At 37.1% G+C, this 23,594-nt stretch overlaps 2 protein-coding genes across 7 annotated transcripts in view; one reads left to right on the top strand and one right to left on the bottom strand.

The window, feature by feature from the left end:
- Window positions 1-13,770, top strand: part of AASDH (aminoadipate-semialdehyde dehydrogenase) — a 35,365-nt gene extending 21,595 nt beyond the window's left edge. For 2 of the 5 annotated variants that reach the window (XM_022563640.3, XM_022563650.2), the window contains 10 exons: window positions 1,148-1,389; window positions 1,755-1,861; window positions 2,383-2,555; window positions 2,985-3,177; window positions 4,232-4,347; window positions 5,364-6,159; window positions 8,840-9,003; window positions 10,200-10,322; window positions 11,142-11,273; window positions 12,953-13,770. In XM_022563640.3, coding sequence (XP_022419348.1) covers window positions 1,148-1,389; window positions 1,755-1,861; window positions 2,383-2,555; window positions 2,985-3,177; window positions 4,232-4,347; window positions 5,364-6,159; window positions 8,840-9,003; window positions 10,200-10,322; window positions 11,142-11,273; window positions 12,953-13,342 — 2,436 coding nt within the window. In that variant the 3' untranslated portion in view covers window positions 13,343-13,770. The remainder of the gene's footprint in view (window positions 1-1,147; window positions 1,390-1,754; window positions 1,862-2,382; window positions 2,556-2,984; window positions 3,178-4,231; window positions 4,348-5,363; window positions 6,160-8,839; window positions 9,004-10,199; window positions 10,323-11,141; window positions 11,274-12,952) is intronic. The other 3 variants (XM_022563666.2, XM_030760092.2, XM_089911960.1) reach the window with 2 other exon arrangements.
- A 5,809-nt stretch (window positions 13,771-19,579) lies between these two features.
- The window catches only part of CRACD (capping protein inhibiting regulator of actin dynamics), a 60,087-nt gene continuing 56,072 nt past the window's right edge, over window positions 19,580-23,594 (bottom strand). For both annotated transcript variants that reach the window (XM_022563706.2, XM_089911959.1), the window contains one exon: window positions 19,580-22,181. In XM_022563706.2, the coding sequence (XP_022419414.1) occupies window positions 22,021-22,181 (161 nt within the window). In that variant the 3' untranslated portion in view covers window positions 19,580-22,020. The remainder of the gene's footprint in view (window positions 22,182-23,594) is intronic.

Here is a 23,594-nt window from a genome sequence, read left to right as displayed (position 1 = left end):
ATGGACTTCTTTGGGGGAGAAATTGACAAGCTGATCCTAAATTTTATATGGAAATTCAAAAGGTAGTCCTGATCCATACAATAGAATAAAAAGTCCTATGGTCTGAGTGTTTGTGTCCCCCCAGAATTCATATGGGGCCTTTGGGACTGCTTAGGTCATGAGGGTGAAGCCCTCATGAATGGGATTTAGTGCCCTTGTAAAAAAGACCCCACAGAGCTTCCTATCCCCTTCCACCATGTGAGGACACAGCAAGAAGTCTAACCTGGAAGAGAGCTCTCACCAGAACCGGACCATGCTGGCACCCTGGTCTTGGACTTCTATCCTCCAAGAACTGTGAGAAGTAAACTTCTGTTGTTTATAACCTACCCAGTCTACAGTATTTTGTTATAGCAGCCTGAACAGACTAAGACAAAAAAGAATGAATTATTGATATATACAACATGAATCACAAAGTATTTTCACTGAACATAGAGTAAAAGATGCTAGGTCAAAACAGAATACATGTTGTATGATTCCATTTTTATAAAATTCTAGAAAATGTCAGCTGATCATCAGTGACAAAAAATAGATCAGTGGTTGTCTGGAGGAGAGGTCCAGTTGGAGGGAAGAATTACAATGGTACATAGGTGATTTTAGGGTTGAAGGATATGTTCATTATCTGGATTGTGGTGATGGTTTCACCAATAATATATCTCAAAATTTGTATTGTACACTTTAAATATGTATAGTTTATTGTATGTCAATTATATTATCTTAATAAAGTTGTTTTTTAAAATCTTTATTCATTGTTTTGCTTAGGCACTTCCTTAACACTTTTATATACTTTTTCTACATAGGAATAATGGGAAAGGAAATTAAATTCATTTAATAAATTTTTGTCCTTTAAACCTTTTTGTCTAAACTGCATAATGAAACATAATTAATATTTGCTTGTTTTTTACTGAAGCAAAATTTATGTCCACATTAAAAAGGTAATGCTGCTTCAGTAGTTTTCCAAATATGATTTGCCATTTAGTAAACACAGCCTTAATTTCCTTGTGAGCTCCCAATGTTAAGCTTTGGACTAATCACTACAGTGTGTTTTTTTTTGTTTTTTTTTTTAAAGAAGTGAAGGGAAAGAAATAATTTATTTTTAATGTATCTACAGGCAACACCGACATTGCTTAGAAGATTTGGACCTCAGCTTATCAAGTCAACTGTTTTATCAACCAATACTTCTCTTCGAGTATTGGCCCTTGGTGGCGAAGCATTTCCGTCATTAACTGTTCTCAAAAGCTGGAGAGGAATAGGCAATAAAACACAAATATTTAATGTTTATGGTATCACCGAGGTATCAAGTTGGGCGACTTTTTACAGGATACCAGAGAAAATTCTTAACTCTACTTTGAAGTAAGGGTTTCAGTTACTTCAGGGTAGGGTAGAAACTGTTATTTCTCCAGTATCTTAACACAGATAGTATTTTTGATAGGCACTGGAGTAATATTTTATAAACACTATTTTATCTAGAATTTTAAGCTGGGAATCCAGAACCTTTCTTATTTTAACTGGTGCTACAGATCCTGCTAGAGGTTTTCGTAACTAAACAGCAATGAATAACATAACTTTTCCACCTAACCTTTTCCTCTTGTCAATCTTTGAATTATAACAAAAACTTTTTTTTTCTTTCTTTGGTACAATGTGATTTAAATACACTGGTAAATATTCTATTCAAATGAAAATTTTTTAATTTGGTTTGGGTTGTTGTGTTTTCATAGGTGCGACTTGCCTGTACAACTGGGATTTCCACTGCTTGGAACAGTAGTTGAAGTCAAAGATACTAATGGTTTCACAGTTCAAGAAGGCAATGGCCAAGTATTTTTAGGTTGTTTTACATTTGTTGATTGGGAATAATTTCTTTTTTTTTCCAAGAAAAAATATCTGATGTGTTAATTTTATTCTTTCCTCAATTATTCTTAAGTCTAGTATTCTTTTCGGTGATGGTAATTTTTAATCTCATCCTCACAGTCATGAAACATTTAATTAGTTACCATAATTATTTCAGATAACAATGTCGAATACTCTAAGAGAAGATATAAAAGTAATTTAGAAACTGTAAATTGGTTGTTTGTATTTCTGTTTATAGCCAAAATTCTATTAGTATTTTAAGAATGTTTTTAATCACATGTATTTTTAGAACTAGATTGTGTTTCATCCCTTTGCTTACTTTACTAAAGTTCTTATTGTATATAATTTTATCAGATAACATTTAAAAGTGAGTCCCCCTTTTTATATAAATATTCAAACTTTGAAACTTAGTAACAGCTTTTGGAGATGTTCTGATTTCTTGGTTTTTAATATATTTTCCATGAATTTTTAAAATTACATTGTTTATATCTTGTGAAGGTGGCAGAAATAGAGTATGTTTTCTTGATGATGAAATGACAGTACCACTTGGCACAATGAGGGCCACAGGAGACTTTGTGACTATAAAAGATGGAGAGATATTTTTCTTGGGACGAAAGGACAGTCAGATCAAACGTCATGGCAAACGTCTTAACATTGAACTTGTGCAACAGGTAGAACTGTTTAAATATTAAACATCTATTAATATATGTAGGTATTAGAGGCAGCCATAACTACTTTTCTGTTCCAGGGTTCTCTGTCAGTATTATTTAAACCTAAGACTTTTGTGTTAATGATGAATTACAGTAGAAGATATGGATAATTCATTGTGCACTTTATTCTCAGCATGAAGAGTTGTTTTTTAAATAAGTGACAAAGGGGATTTTGATAACTGAAAATAAGTTGACTTATTTTGCTCTGGGAGCTATTATTTTTGGAAAACATTAAGAACCCAGTGTGCTGGTAATAGTGATAGTAGGAAACAATTTTTTAAAAATCTCTAGTGAATTCCAGATTTTAATTTGACTGTATTGAATGCAGAGTATTTAGGAAGTTTGTTTTTAAATGTCCTTATTGGCAAATTGAGATAATCTCTCTCATAGGTTGCTGAAGGTCTTCAACAAGTGGAATCTTGTGCAGTTACATGGTATAATCAGGAAAAATTAATTTTGTTCATGGTGTCCAAAAATGATTTAGTAAAGGATTACATCTTTAAAGAACTGCAGAAACATCTTCCAAGTCATGCAATCCCGGATGAGCTTGTATTGATTGATTCTCTACCATTTACATCTCATGGTAAAATAATTTGAAGCAGCTGTGTTTCAGTGCCAAATGATACTAATTGTATTAACTAGTTTAAAGGCCACTTAAATCCTTATTATTATAAGTAATACTAATATATATTGTGGTAGACCCTCTGTTAAATACTTTGTATAATTAACTCATTTTATCTCCAGAAACTCCTGTGAGTAGGTGGTATTATTCCCATTTACTTATGTGGAAAATAAGGCTTAAGAGGTTAAATAATTTCCCCAAAATCACATTGCTAGTTAGTAGTAGAGTTGAAATTCTGTAGGACTGTTTGACTTCAAAACATGTGCTCTTAATCACCATATTCTATTACTTTCCCAATTTCATCTTTATTTAATATTTCAGAATGTGGTTATTGCTCAGTAAATAGTACCATTTCTTTAGCTCTTTACATGAGAGCAACATTAGCCCCTCCTTTCTTTTTTTTCTTTTATTTAAAATTATTTATTTTTTTGGCTGCATTGGGTCTTTGTGGCTGCGTGCGGGCTTTCTCTCCTTTTTTTTTTCTTTTAAAAATATTATTTATTTTTGGCTGCGTTGTGTCTTCGCTGCTGTGCGTGGGTTTTCTGTAGTTGCGGCGAGCGGGGGCTACTCTGTTGTGGTGCACTAGTGTTGCGGTGCGCAGGCTTCTCATTGTGGTGGCTTCTCTTTTTGCGGAGCGTGGGCTCTAGGCTCGCAGGCTTCAGTAGTTGTGGCTCGCAGGCTCCAAAGCACAGGCTCAGTAGTTGTGGCGCACGGGCTTAGTCGCTCCGCGGCATGTGGGATCTTCCCAGACCAGGGATTGAACAGGTGTCCTCTGCGTTGCAGGTATCAGATTCCTAACCACTGTGCCACCAGGGAAGTCCCTCCTTTCTTCTTATCTGCTACCCACTACATTCTGGGTAGCATGGGACTGTCTTCTTGATTATTGATTCTGCATGACAAACTATTTTATAGGATTTCTAACCTTAACAATGAAAAGTGTGTGTATTGTGACTAACAAAAGACATGAAGGGGTCAAGCTGAAATTTAAAAATTGTTATTTCTCTTTTGTATTAAGGCAAAATTGATGTTTCTGAGTTAAATAAGATTTATTTAAACTCCATAAACTTGAAGTCTGAATGTAAACTCAATGGAAAAGAGGAACTTTGGGGAAAATTACATCATTTGTGGAAGGTACAACTTTTAAGATACAAATTTGTTATTATAAAGAGGTCGTTGTATATCTTCAGGGAATGTAGCATCCTAATAAGTCTGATAAAATTTTCTAAGAATATTACTGCTGCCCAGATGTTAAGTAGTATAGCTTTGTTTTATTCAATTTGTATTCAAATAAGGGTTAGGTTCTCTACTGCAAGATTAGATTAAGCTCCCTATATAGAAATTTATTGGAAGTGAGGTAGTCATAAAAGGCACGAGTAGACAAAACGCCTCTTGACATAACTTTTCCCTAAGATGGTCAGTCAAGTGCAGTAACACTTGTCAGAGTTGAAAAAATAGCCGAATCTTGCTGTACCACAATCTGTGGTATAAAGGCTTAACATAATTATTCCAGAAGAACTTTCAGTAACAACATGTATGCTTCTGCTTAAGGGAATTTATATATATATATATATGTATATAACAATTAAAAACTTATTTTAAAATATATATATTTTATTACCTATGATTTACAGGTCAGTATATTTTTCTTAGATAAAATTTGGAGTTTTCTAAAGGGTTCTAACAAGAGGATGTAACTGTACAGTCTTGTCTGAAAATAGATATCTAGATAAAAGTAATATCCACTTCATTTTTAGATTCTTGGAAAATAATTTCGGTTTATGTGAAGTTAATGAAAATAATTATTCCCATATTTTAGAAATATCAGATATTGTTAATATCTGATATTAAATCAGGTGTTTTTATAATTCCATTCCCTATTGTATGGGTAGAAAAACTGCTCTAAAGGGAAGTATAATTTGCAGTTCTAGGGTAGTTTGTGACAAAATTGGTAGCATAATGATGGTCTCCTTTACTATATAGAAAATAATTTTAAAATTTACTTTAATTGTTAAAAAATTTATTTTGTGTGTGTTTTGTGTTCATCTCATTAATGTAGTTACCATCATCTATATATTACCTTTAAATGCTGAATTCTTTTGGTTTTAGATCTTTAACTTCACCATATTTCTCACTTCTCTAATCTGTAGTCTGTTCTGAGTCTCTCAGAAGACCCTTTGAAGGTTCCTGATGAGTCACTCTTCTTAAATAGTGGTGGAGATTCTTTGAAGTCCATACGGCTCCTCAATGAGATTGAAAACCTTGTTGGCACATCAGTACCTGGGCTTCTGGAAATTATTCTTAGCAGTTCTATTTTAGAGATTTATAATCACATCCTTCAAACAGTGTTTCCAGATGAAGATCTGACATTTAGCAAGAATTATGCCACAAAAAGAAAATCCAGCGATGTTAATCAAGAGGAAACCAGTGGAAAATCTTTACATCAGGAATCTGTCATGCCTTTAAATTGTGACAACGAGATCAATGCTTTTATTGCACTAAGCCGAGGGAGTCAGATTTTGTCTCTGAATACTACTAGGTTTTTAACTAAGTTGGAACATTGCCCTTCAGCCTATTCTTCTGATTTAATTTCACAGACTAACATTCAAAATATGAAAAGCTTAAATCCTCCAGCTCTTATTGGGAAGTCAAAAGATATGTCCTGTGTTGCAAAAGTTTCTGAAGAGGAAACATCTGTGATGGGGGCTGAGAAAATGGAGTTTCATGTGAGGTGGAGGTCAGACACAGGCAAATGTGTGGATGCTTCACCTCTGCTTGTAATACCAGCTGTTGATAAGTCATCTGCAACTGTGTACATTGGCTCCCATTCTCATAGAATGATGGCAGTTGATCTTTACTCTGGAAAGGTGAAATGGGAACAGATTTTGGGAGATCGCATTGAATCCTCAGCATGTGTATCTAAGTGTGGAAACTTTATTGTAGTGGGTAAGTTTCTGAATTTGAGGTTTATAGAGTTAAATTTAATTACCATATGGTAATGCTAGTAGGGCCAAGTTAAATTTTAAAAACCTATGTATAGTAGGTTTGGTTGCTGTCAAAGAATAATAGTTAACTACATGCTGATTCATAGTGTGGGCCTTGGGTCAGAGTTTCTGGATTTGAAGCTAACTCTAAAGCTGTTACCAGCTCTGTGACCTTCAACGAGTTGCTGAACTTCTTAGAACTTCAGTTTTCTTATGAGTATATGGGCATAATAAATAAAACATGGTGCTGCATCACAGATTATCGCCAGACTTAATGCTTTAGAATAATAAACATTTATTTATTTAGTTATTGGGATATAGTTGCTTTAATAAACATTTATTATCTCACAGTTTCTATGGGTCAGGAATTTAGGAGGGGTTTAGCTGAAAGTTCTGGCTCAGGGTTTTTCATGTGGCAGCAACCATCTGAAGGCTTGACGAGCTGGAAAAATCTGCTTCTAAGATGGCTTACTCACATTGCTGCAAACAGAAGACTTCAGTTTTTGCTGGTTTTTGGCAGGAAGCTTCAGTTTCTTGCCACATGGGCTTCTCCATAGGCTGCTTGAATGCCCTCACAACATGGAAGCTAACTTCCCTCAGAGTGAGTGACCCAAGAGAGTGATTGAGGAGGAACGCAGTACTTTTAGTGTCTAAAGTTGTATACCATTATTTGTGCCTTAGTCTGTTATTAGAAGAACATCATTAAGTCTGGCCCACACTCAGAGGGAGGGGAATTAGCTTCACCTGTTGAATATCTCTGAGTATCAAAGAATTTGTGGATATATTTTAAAACTACCACAATAATCATAGAGCTTTTGAGAGGATTAAATGAAATAATTGCTTGTGAATCCTTTAGTACATTGCTAGGGACAGACTAAGTGCTCCAAGAATAATAGTTAACTACATGCTGATTCACAGTGTGGGCCTTAGGTCAGAGTTTCTGGATTTGAACCTAGCTCTAAAGCTACTACCAGCTCTGTGACCTTCAACAAGTGTTAGCTACTACCTTCTACTCAGTTTCATTAAGGTGTAGGTGACTTTTACTTTACAAAGATATGGGGGTCTAGGCGTAATGTCTCCTCAACTACCACTCTCTTTTTACCCCCCAAACTACATCAAGTTTTACTTTAATGCTCATGGCATCTGCTTACCAAAGCTGTTCAGACTAAGTGCTTAGGAATATATCTCCCTACTTATGTTAGCCTGGCTAGAATCTACTTGAATCTGAGTTTGATTCTTCTGTATTGAAAACTTACATTTTGAAAATTATACTACAGGAAACTTTCATTTATACATGTGAATGATCATGAGTAATCCCTATCCATGAAAGTCAGCTCATTGAGGTTACTGTTTGCATTCCAAGTGTCTAAACCCAAAGCCTCTGGCACGTGGTGGTCACTTAGTACTTTTTTTCTCTTTTTAAAAAAATTTCCAGTTTTATTGAGATGTAATTGCCATACAACATTTTATTAGCTTAAGGTATACAATATAATGTTTGATATGTGTATATTGCAAAATGATTACCACAGTAAATCTAGTTAGCATACATCACCTCAAATATACAGTTCAGTGTTGTTAACTATCACTTAGTACTTTAAATATTTGTTATTAATATAATATACAGTAAAACCCTTTTTAGTATACAGTTTTATATTTTGACAGATACATACTATCATGTAACCACTACCACAATCAAGAGTCCACTGCTCCAGGGACTTCCCTGGTGGCGCAGTGGTTAAGAATCCGCCTGCCAGTGCAGGGGACACAAGTGTGATCCCTGGTCTGGGAAGATCCCACATGCAGCGGAGCAACTAAGCCCGTGCACCACAACTACTGAGCCTGTGCTCTAGAGCCCATGCGCCACAACTACTGAAGCCCGCACGTCTAGAGCCCATGCGCCACAACTACTGAAGCCCGCACGTCTAGAGCCCATGCTCCACAACAAGAGAAGCCACTGCAGTGAGAAGGCTGTGCACCGCAACGAAGAGTAGCCCCTGCTCCCCGCAACTAGAGAAAGCCCGTGCATAGCAACGAAGACCCAACACTGCCAAAATAATATATATATATATATATATATATATATATATATATATATATATATATGCATATAGTAGCACTTCACTGTGAGCATTACATGAGTTAACAGATATAAAATTCTTAGAGTAGTACCCTTCACAAGGTAAAAGGTCAATAAACATTTGGTCATTGTTAATGTTAGCATTTCTGGAACACCTACTATGTACTGGGCATTTATCCTAATTATCACAGTAACCCTGATGTAGATGTATCCACATTCAGCAGAAAGATAATCTAGGCCCAGTGATGCTAGGTAATTTGCCCAAAGGATGGCCATGACAAGATCTGAATCCAAGTCTGTCAAAGCCTCTTGCTGCTGCAGCATGCTCATGTTCATTGTTTTCCTGGTGGTGAAGCACTTTATGGTACTTTTAAAATGTAAGGTGTACTTACTAAATAGGTTTTTTATACAAATGGTTGCTGCTTTGCTGAAATGTAAATCGAGCCAAACATAGAGCCTAAGTACACATGAAGAACATCGAATATATATTGTCATGATTTAAGCCAAATAATTATTTTCCAGTGACATATCTAAATCTCATCTTTTGTATTTTGTTTCCCAACAGGCTGTTATAATGGGTTGGTTTATATTCTGAAGAGTAATAGTGGAGAAAAATACTGGATGTTTACTACTGATGATGCTGTCAAAAGCTCAGCAACTGTGGATCCAACCACAGGACTTTTTTACATTGGCTCTCATGACCAGCATGCATATGCTTTAGATATATATGTAAGAATTCACTTCATCAATTTCATACCATAAGCATAGATAGAAGAGTGTGAAACTATCAGGTGGTGGTGACTAGGGGAGCAGGTATTAACTATTCCCAAGTTTGTGATCTGGGAAGATTAAGGGGTTAATTAACAGCTATAATATCTTAAGACAATTTTAACTTCCTTACCGAATTTTCACAAATAAATTTACTACTCAGAGGTTTGAAATATAAGGAACTTAGAATGCCATCTTGACAATAGAGAAGAATCACAAAAATATCAATAAGAACTGATTACATAAAATTTTTTAATTTAAGAATTATAAAATTAAAAAGAAATAAGTTGGGAAAAGTTTTTGAAACAAGTGTGACAGAGTTAAAATAGTCATAAGTATAAATTAAGAGCAAATACAAATAAGAAAAATATAAAGGTCCAGATAGAAAAATAAACAAGGGATATAAATGCACAGGACCCCAAAGAAGAAATAGCTAGTAAATGTATTTAAATATTTCATATGTTTAAGAATCAAAGGAATGAAAATTTAAAACTTTGAGATAAAGAAGCAAATGTTATTAGAGTGTAGCATTAAATGCTGGTGACAATGGTGGGAGGTAAAGCCTTCGAGGAAAACAGTTTGACCATAGGTAACAATTTCATATCCGTTGATTCAGTAAAATTCTTCTAGGAATCTGTCCTGGCAAAATAATCAGAAACATGGACAGATATATGCACGAAGATGTCTATTTCCAAATTGTTTATAACACCAAGCAATTAGTTCAAGACAATTTTCAATGATAAGGTAGAGAAATTATTTTGTGTTCATATGGGATATGATCCATTAAAGTAATATTTAAAGAGTTTTACAAAATAAGTGAGCTAAATTAGATACAAAGTGTATGATATTCAGAGTGATGATCTCAAGTATATTAAGCTGTGTGTGTGTGCGTGTACCAAAAAGATCACAAGGGAAAATGCTAAAATGTTAACAGTGGTAATCTCTGGGTATTGGCTTTTGTCATCTTTTTATACTAACTTGATTCTCCACAGTGAGTATATATTATTTTTATACTAAAAATAAAAGTTATATTAACTAAGATAGACATAACATCAGGAGGGACAGGATATGTATATTTTGTTAATCACCAGCAGAAACCAATTAATTGGCTTTCTTTTTCTTTTTTTTTTTTTTTTAATTTGCTTTCTTATTTGCAGAAAAAGAAGTGTGTTTGGAAGTTGAAATGCGGAGGAACTGTTTTTTCTTCTCCTTGTTTGAGCCTGATTCCATATCACTTGTATTTTGCTACGCTGGGAGGACTTTTACTGGCTATAAATCCTGTAGGCATAAAAGAATATTTATTGATTTTATTACCTATTTTTCTTTAATATTTTTTATTTTTGCTTTGAATTCTGAAAATTTGAAGTAGATCTCAGTTAGATATAGTCCATACATTACTGAACCAGAATTCATTAAAAATGACTGACATAAAGTATAGAAAGATGAGAAAAATCTAAGTTCTGTGTATGTCTTTTATCAATTTTTTATTTTTATTTTATTTTTTTGGCTACGTTGGGTCTTCATTGCTGTGCATGGGCTTTCTCTAGTGGCAGAGAGCGGGGGCTACTCTTCATTGTGGTGCGTGGGCTTATTGCGGTGGCTTGTTGCGGAGCACGGGCTCTAGGTGCTCCGGCTTCAGTAGTTGCAGAGCGTGGGCTCTAGGCGTGTGCTTCAGAAGTTGTGGCGTGCGGGCTTAGTTGCTCCATGGCGTGGGGATCTTCCCGGACCAGGGATCGAACCCGTGTCCCCTCCTTTGGCACGCGGATTCTTAACCACTGTGCCACCAGGGAAGTCCTATCAATTTTTTAAGTTGGCAGACTGTTCTCGGTCCTGTCAAGAACTTCGTGTCCATTCTAAGGATGGAATTTATGTGCTAGTTATTTCTTTCCTGGTTTTATTGCAAGTTTTTAGCATTCATAAGTAGCACTCATTAATTTTATAGCTGTGTATATGTGTACTAGCTTCATTTATAATGTCAGCATGCCATTATAGCATTTTCTGGTGTTTATAGCTTTACCTCTGGGAGATTTATGAGTTTATTTTATAAAGGGTAGTTGATTAGTAGAATTATTTAAATGCTGTGAATTGCTTTTTGACAGGCCACTGGGAAGAGAGTTTGGAAACATTCCTGTGGAAAGCCACTCTTTTCTTCTCCACGGTGTTGCCTACAGTATATTTGTATTGGCTGTGTAGATGGGAATTTTCTCTGCTTTACTCACTTTGGAGAACAGGTAAAAATTTCTAGTTCTGTTTTATTTACATTTCTCAAAGGCATAGTAGCTGGTGACAACTGAAGTAAAATTTTAAACATTATTTGACCCATTGTGTTGAAAACTAATTCTATTTTAATTGTCAAACCACGGGTTTTTAAAATTTTGAATGACGCTATAATAGATTTAAAAGATTCTATCCAAACATTGTTTTACTTTTGCCATTCTCCTCTCACAATTTAAAAAATGTCATCAGTTTTTTTTTTTTTTTTTTTGCGGTACGCGGGCCTCTCACTGTTGTGGCCTCTCCCGTTGCGGAGCACAGGCTCCAGACGCGCAGGCCCTGCGGCCATGGCTCACGGGCCCAGCCGCTCCGCGGCATGTGGGATCTTCCCGGACCGGGGCATGAACCCGTGTCCCCTGCATTGGCAGGCGGACTCTTAACCACTGCGCCACCAGGGAAGCCCATGTTATCAGTTTTTAGCCAACTTTATTATAACCTCTATTCCGATTGTGAACATTGAAATAAACTCCTGCTTTTTCGATGAAAACCTAAATCTGTTACATAACCCAATTTGCATTGTGTGGAAGTTCCATCTTCAACTTCATGATCGGCAGGGTAGGCTCCTTCTGAGTCATAATAGGTCTTTCGTTGGGATAATAATCTCTACTTCTTTACCCATAAGTGACTGTGGCACAACTTCTGTGTTTTTGATTTTGGGGATTATTTTGTGGACTTGAGAGTGTACTAGCTCCAACGTAAGTTAGCCCATTGCTGGCTACAGTTGACTTTGGGTGCTTTTTATTCTACATTCACCCCTCATAGCCTAGCAGTTTCTTTTGTTCTGTGTGACAATTACTTTGTGATGAAATCTTTTATTAAGTTCACTTAATATTTTTTATTTACAAAGTAATTTGAATATATTCTCACCTTTGGATTTCTAAAAAGCAGCAAATGCTATTACCCCCCTTTTTTTTTTACCTTTTCTGAATGAACCAAAGAAAGATTAAAGTGATTTTGTCCAAGTCAGGGACAGAATTGAGATTACAAATCATATTTCATGAATATACCCACTCTTTTTATTTTGCTTTTACTCTACTGCTATTACTATGGATTTGCAAACACTATCTTAGACTTATGCTTTTTCTTCCTTGTGTGTTTTCTTTAAAATATGGCTGACAGGTTAATCTATAGTAGCTTTGAAATAAGCAAACAGTGTATATATCTACAGGGTAGACACACAACTCATAGCTCTTTGTTTAAAGCTTTAAATTATTGCACATAAACTTTTCCTTTCAGCCTACTTACCCCCTTATTCCTCCATTAGGAGACCAGAATAAGATACAATTTTTAATAACATACACTGAAAACTGTGTAGTTTTTTCTTCGAAATAAGTGTCTCTGAACATATAAGTAATAACTTTTGAATGGGGTTCGAAATGAATTTTACTTCATAATATTATGCATAGCGGTGATTTATGTAATAAGGACACTCACTGGTGGGTTTTGTGCTAGATTTTACCATTGGGACAGAGGTCTAATCTGAGGGTGCTACTTTTGGGAGAAAGCCATTATTTTCTCTGTGTATAGTTACCATTCAGTAGCCTGCGTCTCTCACATTTTATTAAGAATTTCAAAAAGCTTTATAGAATTGTTGAAATGAGATGAATGAATTATTTTTGCCTTTATCACCCTTCAGATTTGGCAGTTCTCTACCAATGAACCAATCTTTTCATCCCCATGTACCTCAGCATCAGAGCAAGAAATATATTTTGGTTCCCATGATTGCTTTATCTACTGTTGTAGTATGAAAGGTCACCTCCAGTGGAAATTTGAAACTACTTCAAGGGTGTATTCAACACCATTTGCTTTCCATAACCACAATCGTGGCAATGAAGTGTTGCTGGCAGCAGCATCTACTGATGGGAAGCTATGGATCTTGGAATCTAAGAGTGGAGAGTTGCAAAGTGTGTATCAACTTCCTGGAGAAGTTTTCTCTTCTCCTGTGGTCTGGGAATCAATGCTTATTATTGGATGTAGAAATAATTATGTTTATTGTCTGGATTTATTGGGTGGCAATCAAAGATAATGAAGGACAGTCTTTACTAGAATATATCTGTGAGATGTTTGAAAATATTTTACATTATGGAGCATGTGGATAGTCTTATTTTATGTTAAAGATTATATTTTGTTTAAGAAACTTGTCTATTACACTTTATTGGAAAACAACCGTATTTTACTTCCTATAGGAGCAACAAATGCTTTTAAAAGGAATTATAGAACAAAACACATCAATATGTTAAGTGACAGTTTCTTTTAATTAGGCTACAGATGTTCTACTTGGTTTTTTATAAAAGGCTTCTGGAAAAAAAGATCAGAATATACTTGGTGGGTTAAAAAATTAGTCTGTGATGTAATACACCATTCACTCATTTATACTGAGATTCATAACAAGATTTTCAAAGAAAGGATCTATTTATCAAATTAGTTTCCATAATTAAAATTTTTTTATTATTATTTTTAAAATTTATTTATTTATTTATTTGGTTGCACCAGGTCGTAGTTGGGGCAGGCAGGCTCCTTTAGTTGTGGCTCGCGAGCTCCTTGGTTGCGGCACGTAGCCTCCATAGTTGCGGCTCACCAGCTCCTTAGTTGCGGCACATGGGCTCCTTAGTTGTGGCTCACGGGCTCCTTAGTTGTAGCATGCGAACTCTTAGTTGTGGCATGCTTGTGGGATCTAGTTCCCTGACCAGGGATCGAACCCAGGCCCCCTGCACTGGGAGCAGGGAGTCTTAACCACTGCACCACCAGGGAAGTCCCTGTAGTAGTCTCTTATGATCTTTAATATTTCTGTGGTGTCAGTTGTAACTTGTTCTTTTCCATTTCTGATTTTATTGATTTGGGCCCTCTCTCTTTTTTTTATTGATGAGTCTGGCTAAAGGTTTATCTATTTTTTTTTTAAGCTTTTCAAAGAAGCAGCTTTTAGTTTCATTTTATTGTTTTTTAAGTCTCCTTCATTTATTTCTGCTCTGATCTTTATGATTTATTTCATTATACTAACTTTGGGTTTTGTTTGTTCTTTTTCTAGTTTAGATGTAAGGTTAGGTTGTTTGAGATTTTTCTCATTTCCTGAGATAAGCTTGTATTGCCATAAACTTCTCTCTTAGAACTGCTTTTGCTGTGTCCCATAGATTTTGGATCATTGTTTTTAATTTTCATTTGTCTCCAGGTATTTTTTAAAAATTTCCTCTTTGATTTCTTCAGTGATCCATTGGTTTTTTAGTAGCATATTGTTTAGCCTCCACGTGTTTGTGGTTTTGCAATTTTTTTCTTGTAGTTGATTTCTGGTCTTCTAGCGTTGTGGTCGGAAAAGATGCTTGATATGATTTCAATTTTCTTAAATTTACTGAGGCTTGTTTTGTGGCCTAGCATGTGATTTATCCTGGAGAGTGTTCTATGTGTACGTGAAAAGAATGTATTCTGCTGCTATTGGATGGAATGTTCTAAATGTATTTATTAAGTCTTATCTGGTCTAATGTGTCATTTAAGACACAGTGTTTCCTTACTGATTTTCTTTCTGGATGATCTGTCTGTTGATGTAATTGGGGTGTAAAACTTTCCTACTATTATTGTATTACTATTGATCTCTCCCTTTATGTCTGCTGGTATTTGCTTTATGTATTTTGGTGTTCCTATGTTGGTGTTTATATATTTACAGTTGTTATGTCTTCTTGAATTGATCCTTTGATCATTATGTAGTGTCCTTCTTTGTCTCTTCCAACAGTCTTTATTCTAACATCTATTTTATCATATATAAGTATTGCTACTTACCCTGGCTTTCTTTTGATTTCCATTTGTGTTCAATACCTTTTGCATCTCTTCACTTTCAATCTGTGTATGTCTTTAGATCTGAAGTGAGTCTCCTGTAGGCAGGAAGGCGGGATATATATGGGTCTTTTTTTTTTTTTAATCCATTCAGCCACTCTATGTCTTTTGATTGGAGCATTTAGTCCATTTACATTTAAAGTAATTATATGTATGTTCTAATTGCCATTTTGTTAATTATTTTAGGGTTTTTTTGTAGGGCTGTTTTGTTCCTTCTTTTGTTCTCTTGTGATTTGATGACTATCTTTAGTGTTACGTTTGGATTCCTTTTCTCTTCTTTTGTGTATCTATTATAGATTTTTGGCTTGTAGTTACCATGAGGTATTTATATAGTAATCTGTATTTATACATGATTGTTTTATGTTGTTGATCTCTTAATTTCAAATACATTTTAACAATCCTGCATTTGTATTCTCCTCCCCTCACAATTATTATTTTTGGTATCATATTTTACCTCTGATTGTTTTGTGTAACCCTTAACTGCTTATTTTAGATATAGATGATTTTACTACTCTTTTAACCTCTCTGCTAGCTTTGTGCATGGATGATTTCCTACCTTTACTGTATGTTTGCCTTTACCAACGAGTTTTTTCATTTCATAATTTTCATTTATCTAGTTGTGGCCGTTTCTTATTCGTTAAGAGAAGTTCCTTAAATATTTCTTGTAAGTTTGGTGGTGCTGAACTCTTTTAGCTTTTGCTTGTCTGTAAAGATTTTGATCTTTCCATCAAATCTGAATGAGAGCCTTGCTGGGAGTATTCCTGGTTGTGGGTTTTTTCCTTTATCACTTTAAATATGTTGCCCTTCTGGCCTGCAGAGTTTCTGATGAAAAGTCAGCCGATAGCTTTATGGGAGTTCCTTTCTATGTTATTTGTTGTTTTTCCTTGGCTGCTTTTAATATTGTCTCTGTCTTTAATTTTTGACATTTTAATTACAGCATGTTTTAGTGTATTCCTCTTTGGGTTAATCTTGTATGGGACTCTCTGTGCTTCCTGGACTTGGATGTCTGTTCCCTTTCCCAGGTTAGGGAAGTTTTCAGTTATTATGTCTCAGATATGTTCTCAGTCACTTTCTGTCACTCTTCTCCTTGTGGGACCCCTATAATGAGAATATTAGTGCACTCAGTGTTGTCCCAGAGGTCTCTTACACTGTCCTCATTTCTTTTCCTTTCTTTTTTCTGTTCAGCATCAATGATTTCCACTACTCTGTCTTCCAGCTCACTGATCTGTTTCTCTGTATCATTTAGTCTACTGTTGATCCTTGTAGTGTATTTTTAATTTCAGTTATCATGTTCTTCATCTGTTTGGTTATTCTTTATATTTTCTAGCTCTTTGTTAAAAACTTTTAATTTTCACTCTGTGTATCCATTCTTTTCCCATGTTCTCTGATCATCTTTACAATCACTGCCCTGAGCTCTTTTTTGGGTATTTGCCTATCTCCACTTCATTTAGTTTTTCTTGTGGGGTTTTATCTTGTTCCTTCATCTAGAACATGTTCCTCTGTTGCCTCATTTTGCCTAAGTTGCTGTTTGCATTTTTATGTTTCTGGTAGGTTGGTTATGTTTCCTGACCTTGGAGAAGTGGCCTCCTCTAGGCGACATCTTATGTGTCCCAGCAGTGCATTCCCCTCTTATCACCCAAGCTATATGCTCTGGTGGTTTCCTGCTATGAGGGCTGTGTGGGTCCTTCTGTTGTGGTGAGCTAACTATGTGGGCCGTCTGGTAGGCTTGGTTGGCCCCTGTTCAGGTTGGTTGCTAAGCCCTGCCCTGTGCAGAGGCTGCTGGCCACTGGTTGGCATGACCAGGTCACAAGATGGCTGACTGCAGAACCCCAGGGGCCCCAGGGCTAGTGCTGGCTCACTGGTGGGTAGAGTCAGGGTCTAGAAAACACCAGGGCTGTTGCCCATCCTATGGTGGGTGAAGCAAAGTCCTGGGGTTAGTGCTGGTCTACTGGTAGGCAGAGCCAGGTCCTGGAGTCTGGATGCAAGGCCAATGGTCCCAGATCTGTTGTCAGATCGCTGGGGGGAAGGGGGAGGGGCTGTTCCTGACACAGTTGGGTATGGGGTTTGCGATGTCCCAGAGCTTATGTTGACCTGCTAGTGGCCAGGGTCAGGACCCAGGCCCAGATAGTCCCAGGACATGGTCTGGCCTATTGATGGGCTGCATGGGTCTGCCGCCTGTGGGATTGTGGTTTTCTTGCATCTGGTGTCTGCCCCCTGGTGGCTGAGGCTGGTCCAGAGGCTAGAACTGGCTGCCTGGACAGCACGGCCAGGGCAGGGCTGGGTCTTGGGGCTAAAAATCAGAGGGAGGATTCGACGATGGCCCTTGCCAACACCAATGTCCATGTGGTAGAAGGAACTCCCAAGAATGGCTGCCACCAGTGTCGATATGTCCCCAGGGTGAGCTGCAGCTGCCTCCTGCCTCTTTAGAAGACTCTCCAAGATCAGCAGGTAGGTCTAACCCAGGCTTCTATCAAATGACTGCTTTTGCCCTGGGTCCTGGAGCATGTGAGATTTTGTGTGTGCCCTTTAAGAGTGAAGTCTTTCTTTCCCCCAGCCCTCTGGGACTCCTGAAAGTAAACCTTACTAGCCTTCAAAGCAAAATGCTCTGGAGTCTTGTCTTCCTGGTGCGGGACCCCTGGGCTGGGGAGCCCGATGTGGGGCTCAGACCTCATAGTGCTTTGGGAGAACCTCTGCAATGTAGTTATTCTCCTATATTTGGGTCTTCCTTCCAGGGGTATGGGACTTGACTATATCACAAATCCTACCCTTCTACCCATCTTGTTGTGTTTCCTTCTTTATGTCTTTAGTTGTAGAAGATCTTTTCTGGAAGGTTCTGGTCTTTTTCATCAAAAGTTATTCTGCAAATAGCTGTGATTTTGGTGTGCCCATGAAAGAAGGTGAGCTCAGCATCTTTCGATTCCACTGTCTTGGCCAGTCCCTCCAGAATGAACTTTTAAAAGAATATTGAGTCTCTTGCAGAATTACAAAGAGGGCTAGAGCTATATACAGCCAGAAACAATGAATGCCTGAAATCATATCATTTTGGCCACAAGACAGCTACTGTCCTTGAGGCTAAATGCTTATTACCTTATGGCTGACCCCACTAACGCTGGACACTGTTTCCTACCACTGCCAGACTTCCTCACAGTCCCCCCATCTTTTGGTCAGTTGCTCCCAAACCACAGTCCCTTCCAATTTGAAGTGAAACATGTTGTTATGCCCACGAGAGAGTATATAGGAAGGCACCTAACAGGCATTTCAACTGTGGTAGGAGGTGAGTGCTGCCCTCTACCAAGACCCACAAGGTAGAGATTTCCGCAAACACAGAAAGGGGATTGAGGCCATAGGTGGCCCAAAAGAACATATCTTCTGCTAGGTTTTAGACCCGTGTGGATTCATCTTTAATGTATTAACCACCTGGAGCTCTTGCTAAATGCACATTACAATTGAGAGGGCTGGAAGGAGGGGGGCTTGGCTTAGCCACAATGGAGACTGAGGCAAAAGGAAAAATCAGTAATACTGACCCTGTCTTTATTTAAAATTTTGATATTTGTTCATCATGGAATTTGCGTTAACCTTGATTTTTAAAATATTGCATTAAAATAGCATTCCTCTTGATTACTTGGTTTTTTGGCACCCAAGGCAAGTGCCTTGCTCACGTCACTCACTTTGCCCTTGTCTGGCCTCGTGAGTCAGTAGGTCTGGTCTGCGGCCCTAAGCTGCGTTTCTCACATGCTCTCGGCTTGTGCCCATGCTGTTGTTCCGTGGCCCACGCTTTGAGTAAAGAGGTTGTAGGATCATTTTGTCTGAGATGCCAGACCATTCAATTCCAGTTTAGGATTGAGATAAACATTTTATTTGTCCCTACTCATTATTTTTCTCCAAAAACATCTAGTTAAAAGTATAATAAGGTACCATATAAAATGCCTTGAAATTTTTCTTTCTCAACAAAAGCTTTGTATAAATACAAGCTTTCTATAGATGGTCATTGAAATCAGTAAAAACTTCAGCTTGAAATTCCATCAGTGCCGAAGATCTTGTGGGTATTTTTTATTGAAAGATCTTTTTCCTTCAATAATGGTCATTTTACATTAAAACTTTATACAACCAAAATCTCAAAATAATAATAAAATCACACTAAGGTATTTTTATTGTTAAGTCTCTACTTCATTTTATTGTTGATAAAAATATTGCAAGACAATTGTAACTCTAATGTTTCTGCTTTAAAATAAGCAATTAAAACTAAACATCACAAGAAGAGACAATGAATACATACAATTTGCTAATAACTGGCTAAAATGATAATTTAATAGTAATTAATGTATAAGAAACAATTGCACTTGAAAAATTAAAAAAGTAAAGAAAAAACCTCTAGTTTTGTAATATGTCTTATGAACAGAGGTTAATCATCTATAACCTTGCCAGGAGAAGTGTATGTTTGTTTAAATTAAAAAAAAAAAAAGCTTGTGTATTTAACTAGCAATCATTCATTTCTCTTAAGTCTTGAATTTTTTATATGCTTTATAGAATTTCCCCCATAGTTTGTTGATCAGAAAAGACTGCAACACAACTAAAGCAAAATAACACTTCATTGGTATTTAGTGCAAAGTAGGAGTAATTTTTACATGAAATATTAAACATGTAGCCTTTAGAAGTTGTTGGAAGTAAGTGTTATGACTTACTTCCAGTATACTTTCCTCAGTATACTCTTAAAAAGATTTTGATGGAAATTTTTTAACTGAGGTATTTCTCCTCCTTTGTATGGGATCAGTGGTAGGTAAGCCAGTACAGAGTTGACTTGTCTACCATTCTTTGTTAATGATCTGATTTATGCACCTGTTCTCTGCCATTACTGTGATATTATTCAAAGCTGACAGGATGACAGAAAAAGACAATGCAGAAGAATTAATGTAGCAGTATAATTCCAGGGCTCTAGGTGGAGAGATTCCTATTAAGAAGTGTTATATTAGTGAGGAAATCATTGAAACTAACAAATGTCTACATATTTGATTTAGAAATGAACATCACTGTGGAAAACATGCAGTGGAATATTAATTGCTTCTCATAGCCATAAAAAAATTAACGTTCCATTGGTTCTTAACAGTCTGAAGGTCCACTATATATAATATTAACTCCAACTTGCAAAAGTACAACTATCCACTTCACCACACATGCCAGCTGCTACCATGAGGCTGAGCCATCGTTTCCAGAAAGAAAATGCCTTGTATATGGTAAATAACTTCACTGTCATCCTTTCTTTAAGGTACATAATAGTGTAACAGCACACTGTCTACTGAGTAAGCATAGAGGAAAATGATACTAATAAAATACTAATGTGTTTTTGTAGGAGAGGAGAAAAGGATGTAATTCCTTCCCCTGCTGTACTAGGCAAAGGATTTGTACTTAGATTTTGAAGTCAGGATTGAAGAAAAAGGTAATATGCCAACACCACGAAATGTAGGTTAGTACCAGCAATGTGTGGGTTTGCTGTATTTCTGTGTGTCATGTAAAGCAAATTTAGGGAAATAAAAGTGAATATATGTGGCTTTTAAATTGCCAAGTCCTTTTTTTATCACGTGTATAACAACAAGGCCACTTAAAACTCTGAGATGTTTTTAAAGGTAGCAAGGTGAATGCTCTACATTATAAATGCTGTTGAACATTTGACTCTAAATATGAATTACTTGATTATGGTAAAGAAAGAAACTTCCCACAGGAAGTCCTTTAGTACAGAGACTTCAAATCTTGTCTTACTGTTAACTTTCCCTAAAGATTTAAAAGATTTTCAGAGATATGTAATGTCAATAGACTCTTATACCCTGTAATAAATGGCTGGTTTGGGGGGGTTGTTTTATTATTTTTCCTATCTCACTTTTGCTGCTTTGGGTGAAATGAGCCTCCCCTTCAGAGTTTTAAAAACTAGATTACACTAGAAGCAGTGTGTCCCACACTTCTCAACCTCTGTGATATACCAGAACTCATCTGAAGAGTTTTTACCAGAATATACACATCTGGCCCCATCCTCACAGGATCTCTGATGATTGAGTAGGTCTGGGAGGGAGCCTGAACTTCTTAAGAACAACTGCACTAGACGGGGATTCTCAGAGACAGAGAATTTGTAGCTGCTGCTGCTGCTTCTTTTTTTTTTTTTTTTTAATCATTTTAAATAAAAATGTTCCCTAGGAGCCAGCTGGGCCAAATGGTTAACGTGTCCTTGAGGAGAGCTGTGGTATAACAGGGCCTGTAGCCCAACAGTGCGGTAGAAGAGTCAATGGACTCGCTGTCTGTGTTACAGTTTCCTGTTGGGGCAAAATCATGAGAAGCAGACATGGGCAAAGAGTTGGGAGCCAGACTTTTACTTGCAATTCCCAGTTACTCACTGCATTCAGGCGAATGGGCACTCTTGTTTATATAAGATCCTTTCACTATTACTATAGAAAAGGGTAGAAATCCCCAAGCACATGGTAAATGGTTTGGAACAAAGAAACAGGAGTACAGAATCAAGAAAACTATTACAAAGATTGGCAAAAGTACATGTTCTGAGCGGTGTGTGGGTGTACGTGTGTGGAAGGGCCATGGAATGGGTGTGGCAGGCGCTCGTGAGAAGTTCTCAGTCTGGAGATTTTGCTTCATGTGGTCCCTAGGACGGAATTTTCTCTTTAGAATTAGGAGGACCTCAAGGCACCAGGACCTAGGGCTGTGCAAATACACTCTTTACAAGGAACACCACCAGTTCAGTTTCTGAACATTATTTTAGAGCCTATAAAACATGCTGCTTTTCCCTAGCTTCGTTTCTTTCTTTACCTCATATAAAAAATAAATAAATAAAAAGGGCAAGAGAAGAGCCAATAACTGGCAGTAGGAATGGATAAGAGTCACTCTTTACTTAATAATCTGTGGACAGTCGCTCCAGGCCTTGGCTTTCCTTTTGGCCAAAGCCAGCCAGGCTGGTTCTGTTGACACGGGGGCAGCGTCTGGGGTAGAGAATCTCTTTGTGACTTCTTTCACCAGTGGTGCTGGGGGAGCCGAATCAGAGATCTCCACTAGATTGCATTTTGAAGGAAAAGGAGAAAGGAATAAGTCAGAGCCACATTTTGATTTAGCAGAAGTATGAGATTCAGAAAGGAAAACCCAGTGAAACACTGGGTATCTTTGGCGAGAAGAATTAGAGAAAGAAAGCTACGTGATCATAACTGTTACATACGGAATTACGGTGATCACAGTGCAGTCGATTCTAATTTCAGAGAATTTCTAGAAACCTAATTTTCTCTGTGCACAGAAGCTATGCCTGTGTAATAATAAGAGGTAAATTCTGTGATTCTAGGCATACAACCAGTCAATTTCATGAAGAAAAAGCTTAAACCAAGTAGTTTGAAGTTTGAACCTGTTAGCTGGTGAGGTTAAAAGCTACCTCCTCTACCAAGCATGCCCTGGGTCCCTCCTCCCTCTGAGGCCCATGGATCCTGCCAGCTCTTATCACTCAGACTCCTCTAACAATTCCTTTGCATCCTATCACTATTTATCAGACCTTAGAGGCTTTGTGTGGTGAGCGTCCCTTTGTGTGGTGAGGCTTTGTGTGGTGGAGCCAGCTCTGAATTGCATCAACCCTTTGGTGCTTCTAAGAAACCAGGCAGACAGAGGTTGATCTCTTTGACTTTGGAGCTTTCACTATTCTGCAAGAGTTCTCTCTTGACACACACCAATATGATGTTTAGAATCCTTAATTCCTGAGTATAAGATCAAACGAAATAATGCCCTTGGAGGTTCTTGAGAAAATGCTCCAAAGTGGTTTTCAAATATAAAGTTTTTTTCTCCTTACCAAATAGTAAATATGGCTTTAATAGTGAGACCTCTTTACATTTCCAGACCTCAGCTAGCAGGTATCCAAGGCATAAAAAAATCTTGGGTCCAGAAGTTGGGTGTCCTCTGAGGAACAGGGCTGCCTAGTGGGAAAACAGATGCCCTAATAACCCCTGAGAGGAAGCTCTTTCAGACCCTCCATCCTCCAAGTGATATGTGACACAGAAATAGTTACAAACATTATTGGATCATTTTATCTTTTAACAGAATAAAGAGGTTTTTTTTTAATGTGCATGTGTCTTCTATGTGTCATGAACATATAAACACTGCTGTTGTTAATTAACATCAAGGACTCAGAGCACAACAACTTTGCTCTGTAAAGTCACACCTGGGTCAGAAATTTGCTGTCTGAAATCACATCAGTGAGAAGGGACCAGGGACCACCCCACTTTTGCCTGGAGCATCTGAGCCACTTGGATGACCATGATTCAGAGAAACAATTTCCATTTCCGACTGGAGCACAGCTCCAGGTAGGGGTTTTCCAATACAGCTTCCTCACATTTACCTTAAGTTTGTGGTGTCAAAGGAAACAGGCTCCTGAGTCCACTTTTCGGCTCAGGCTTGATATCAACTACTTTGCTTTGAGTCACTGCTTC

The sequence above is a fragment of the Delphinapterus leucas genome, chromosome 5 (genome assembly GCF_059928025.1).
Source record: "Delphinapterus leucas isolate spDelLeu-1000000601 "Yukka" chromosome 5, BTC_Dleu_Yukka2, whole genome shotgun sequence".
In the NCBI taxonomy this organism is placed as follows: Eukaryota; Metazoa; Chordata; class Mammalia; order Artiodactyla; family Monodontidae; genus Delphinapterus; species Delphinapterus leucas.
This window is presented reverse-complemented; position numbering and strand designations above follow the sequence as displayed.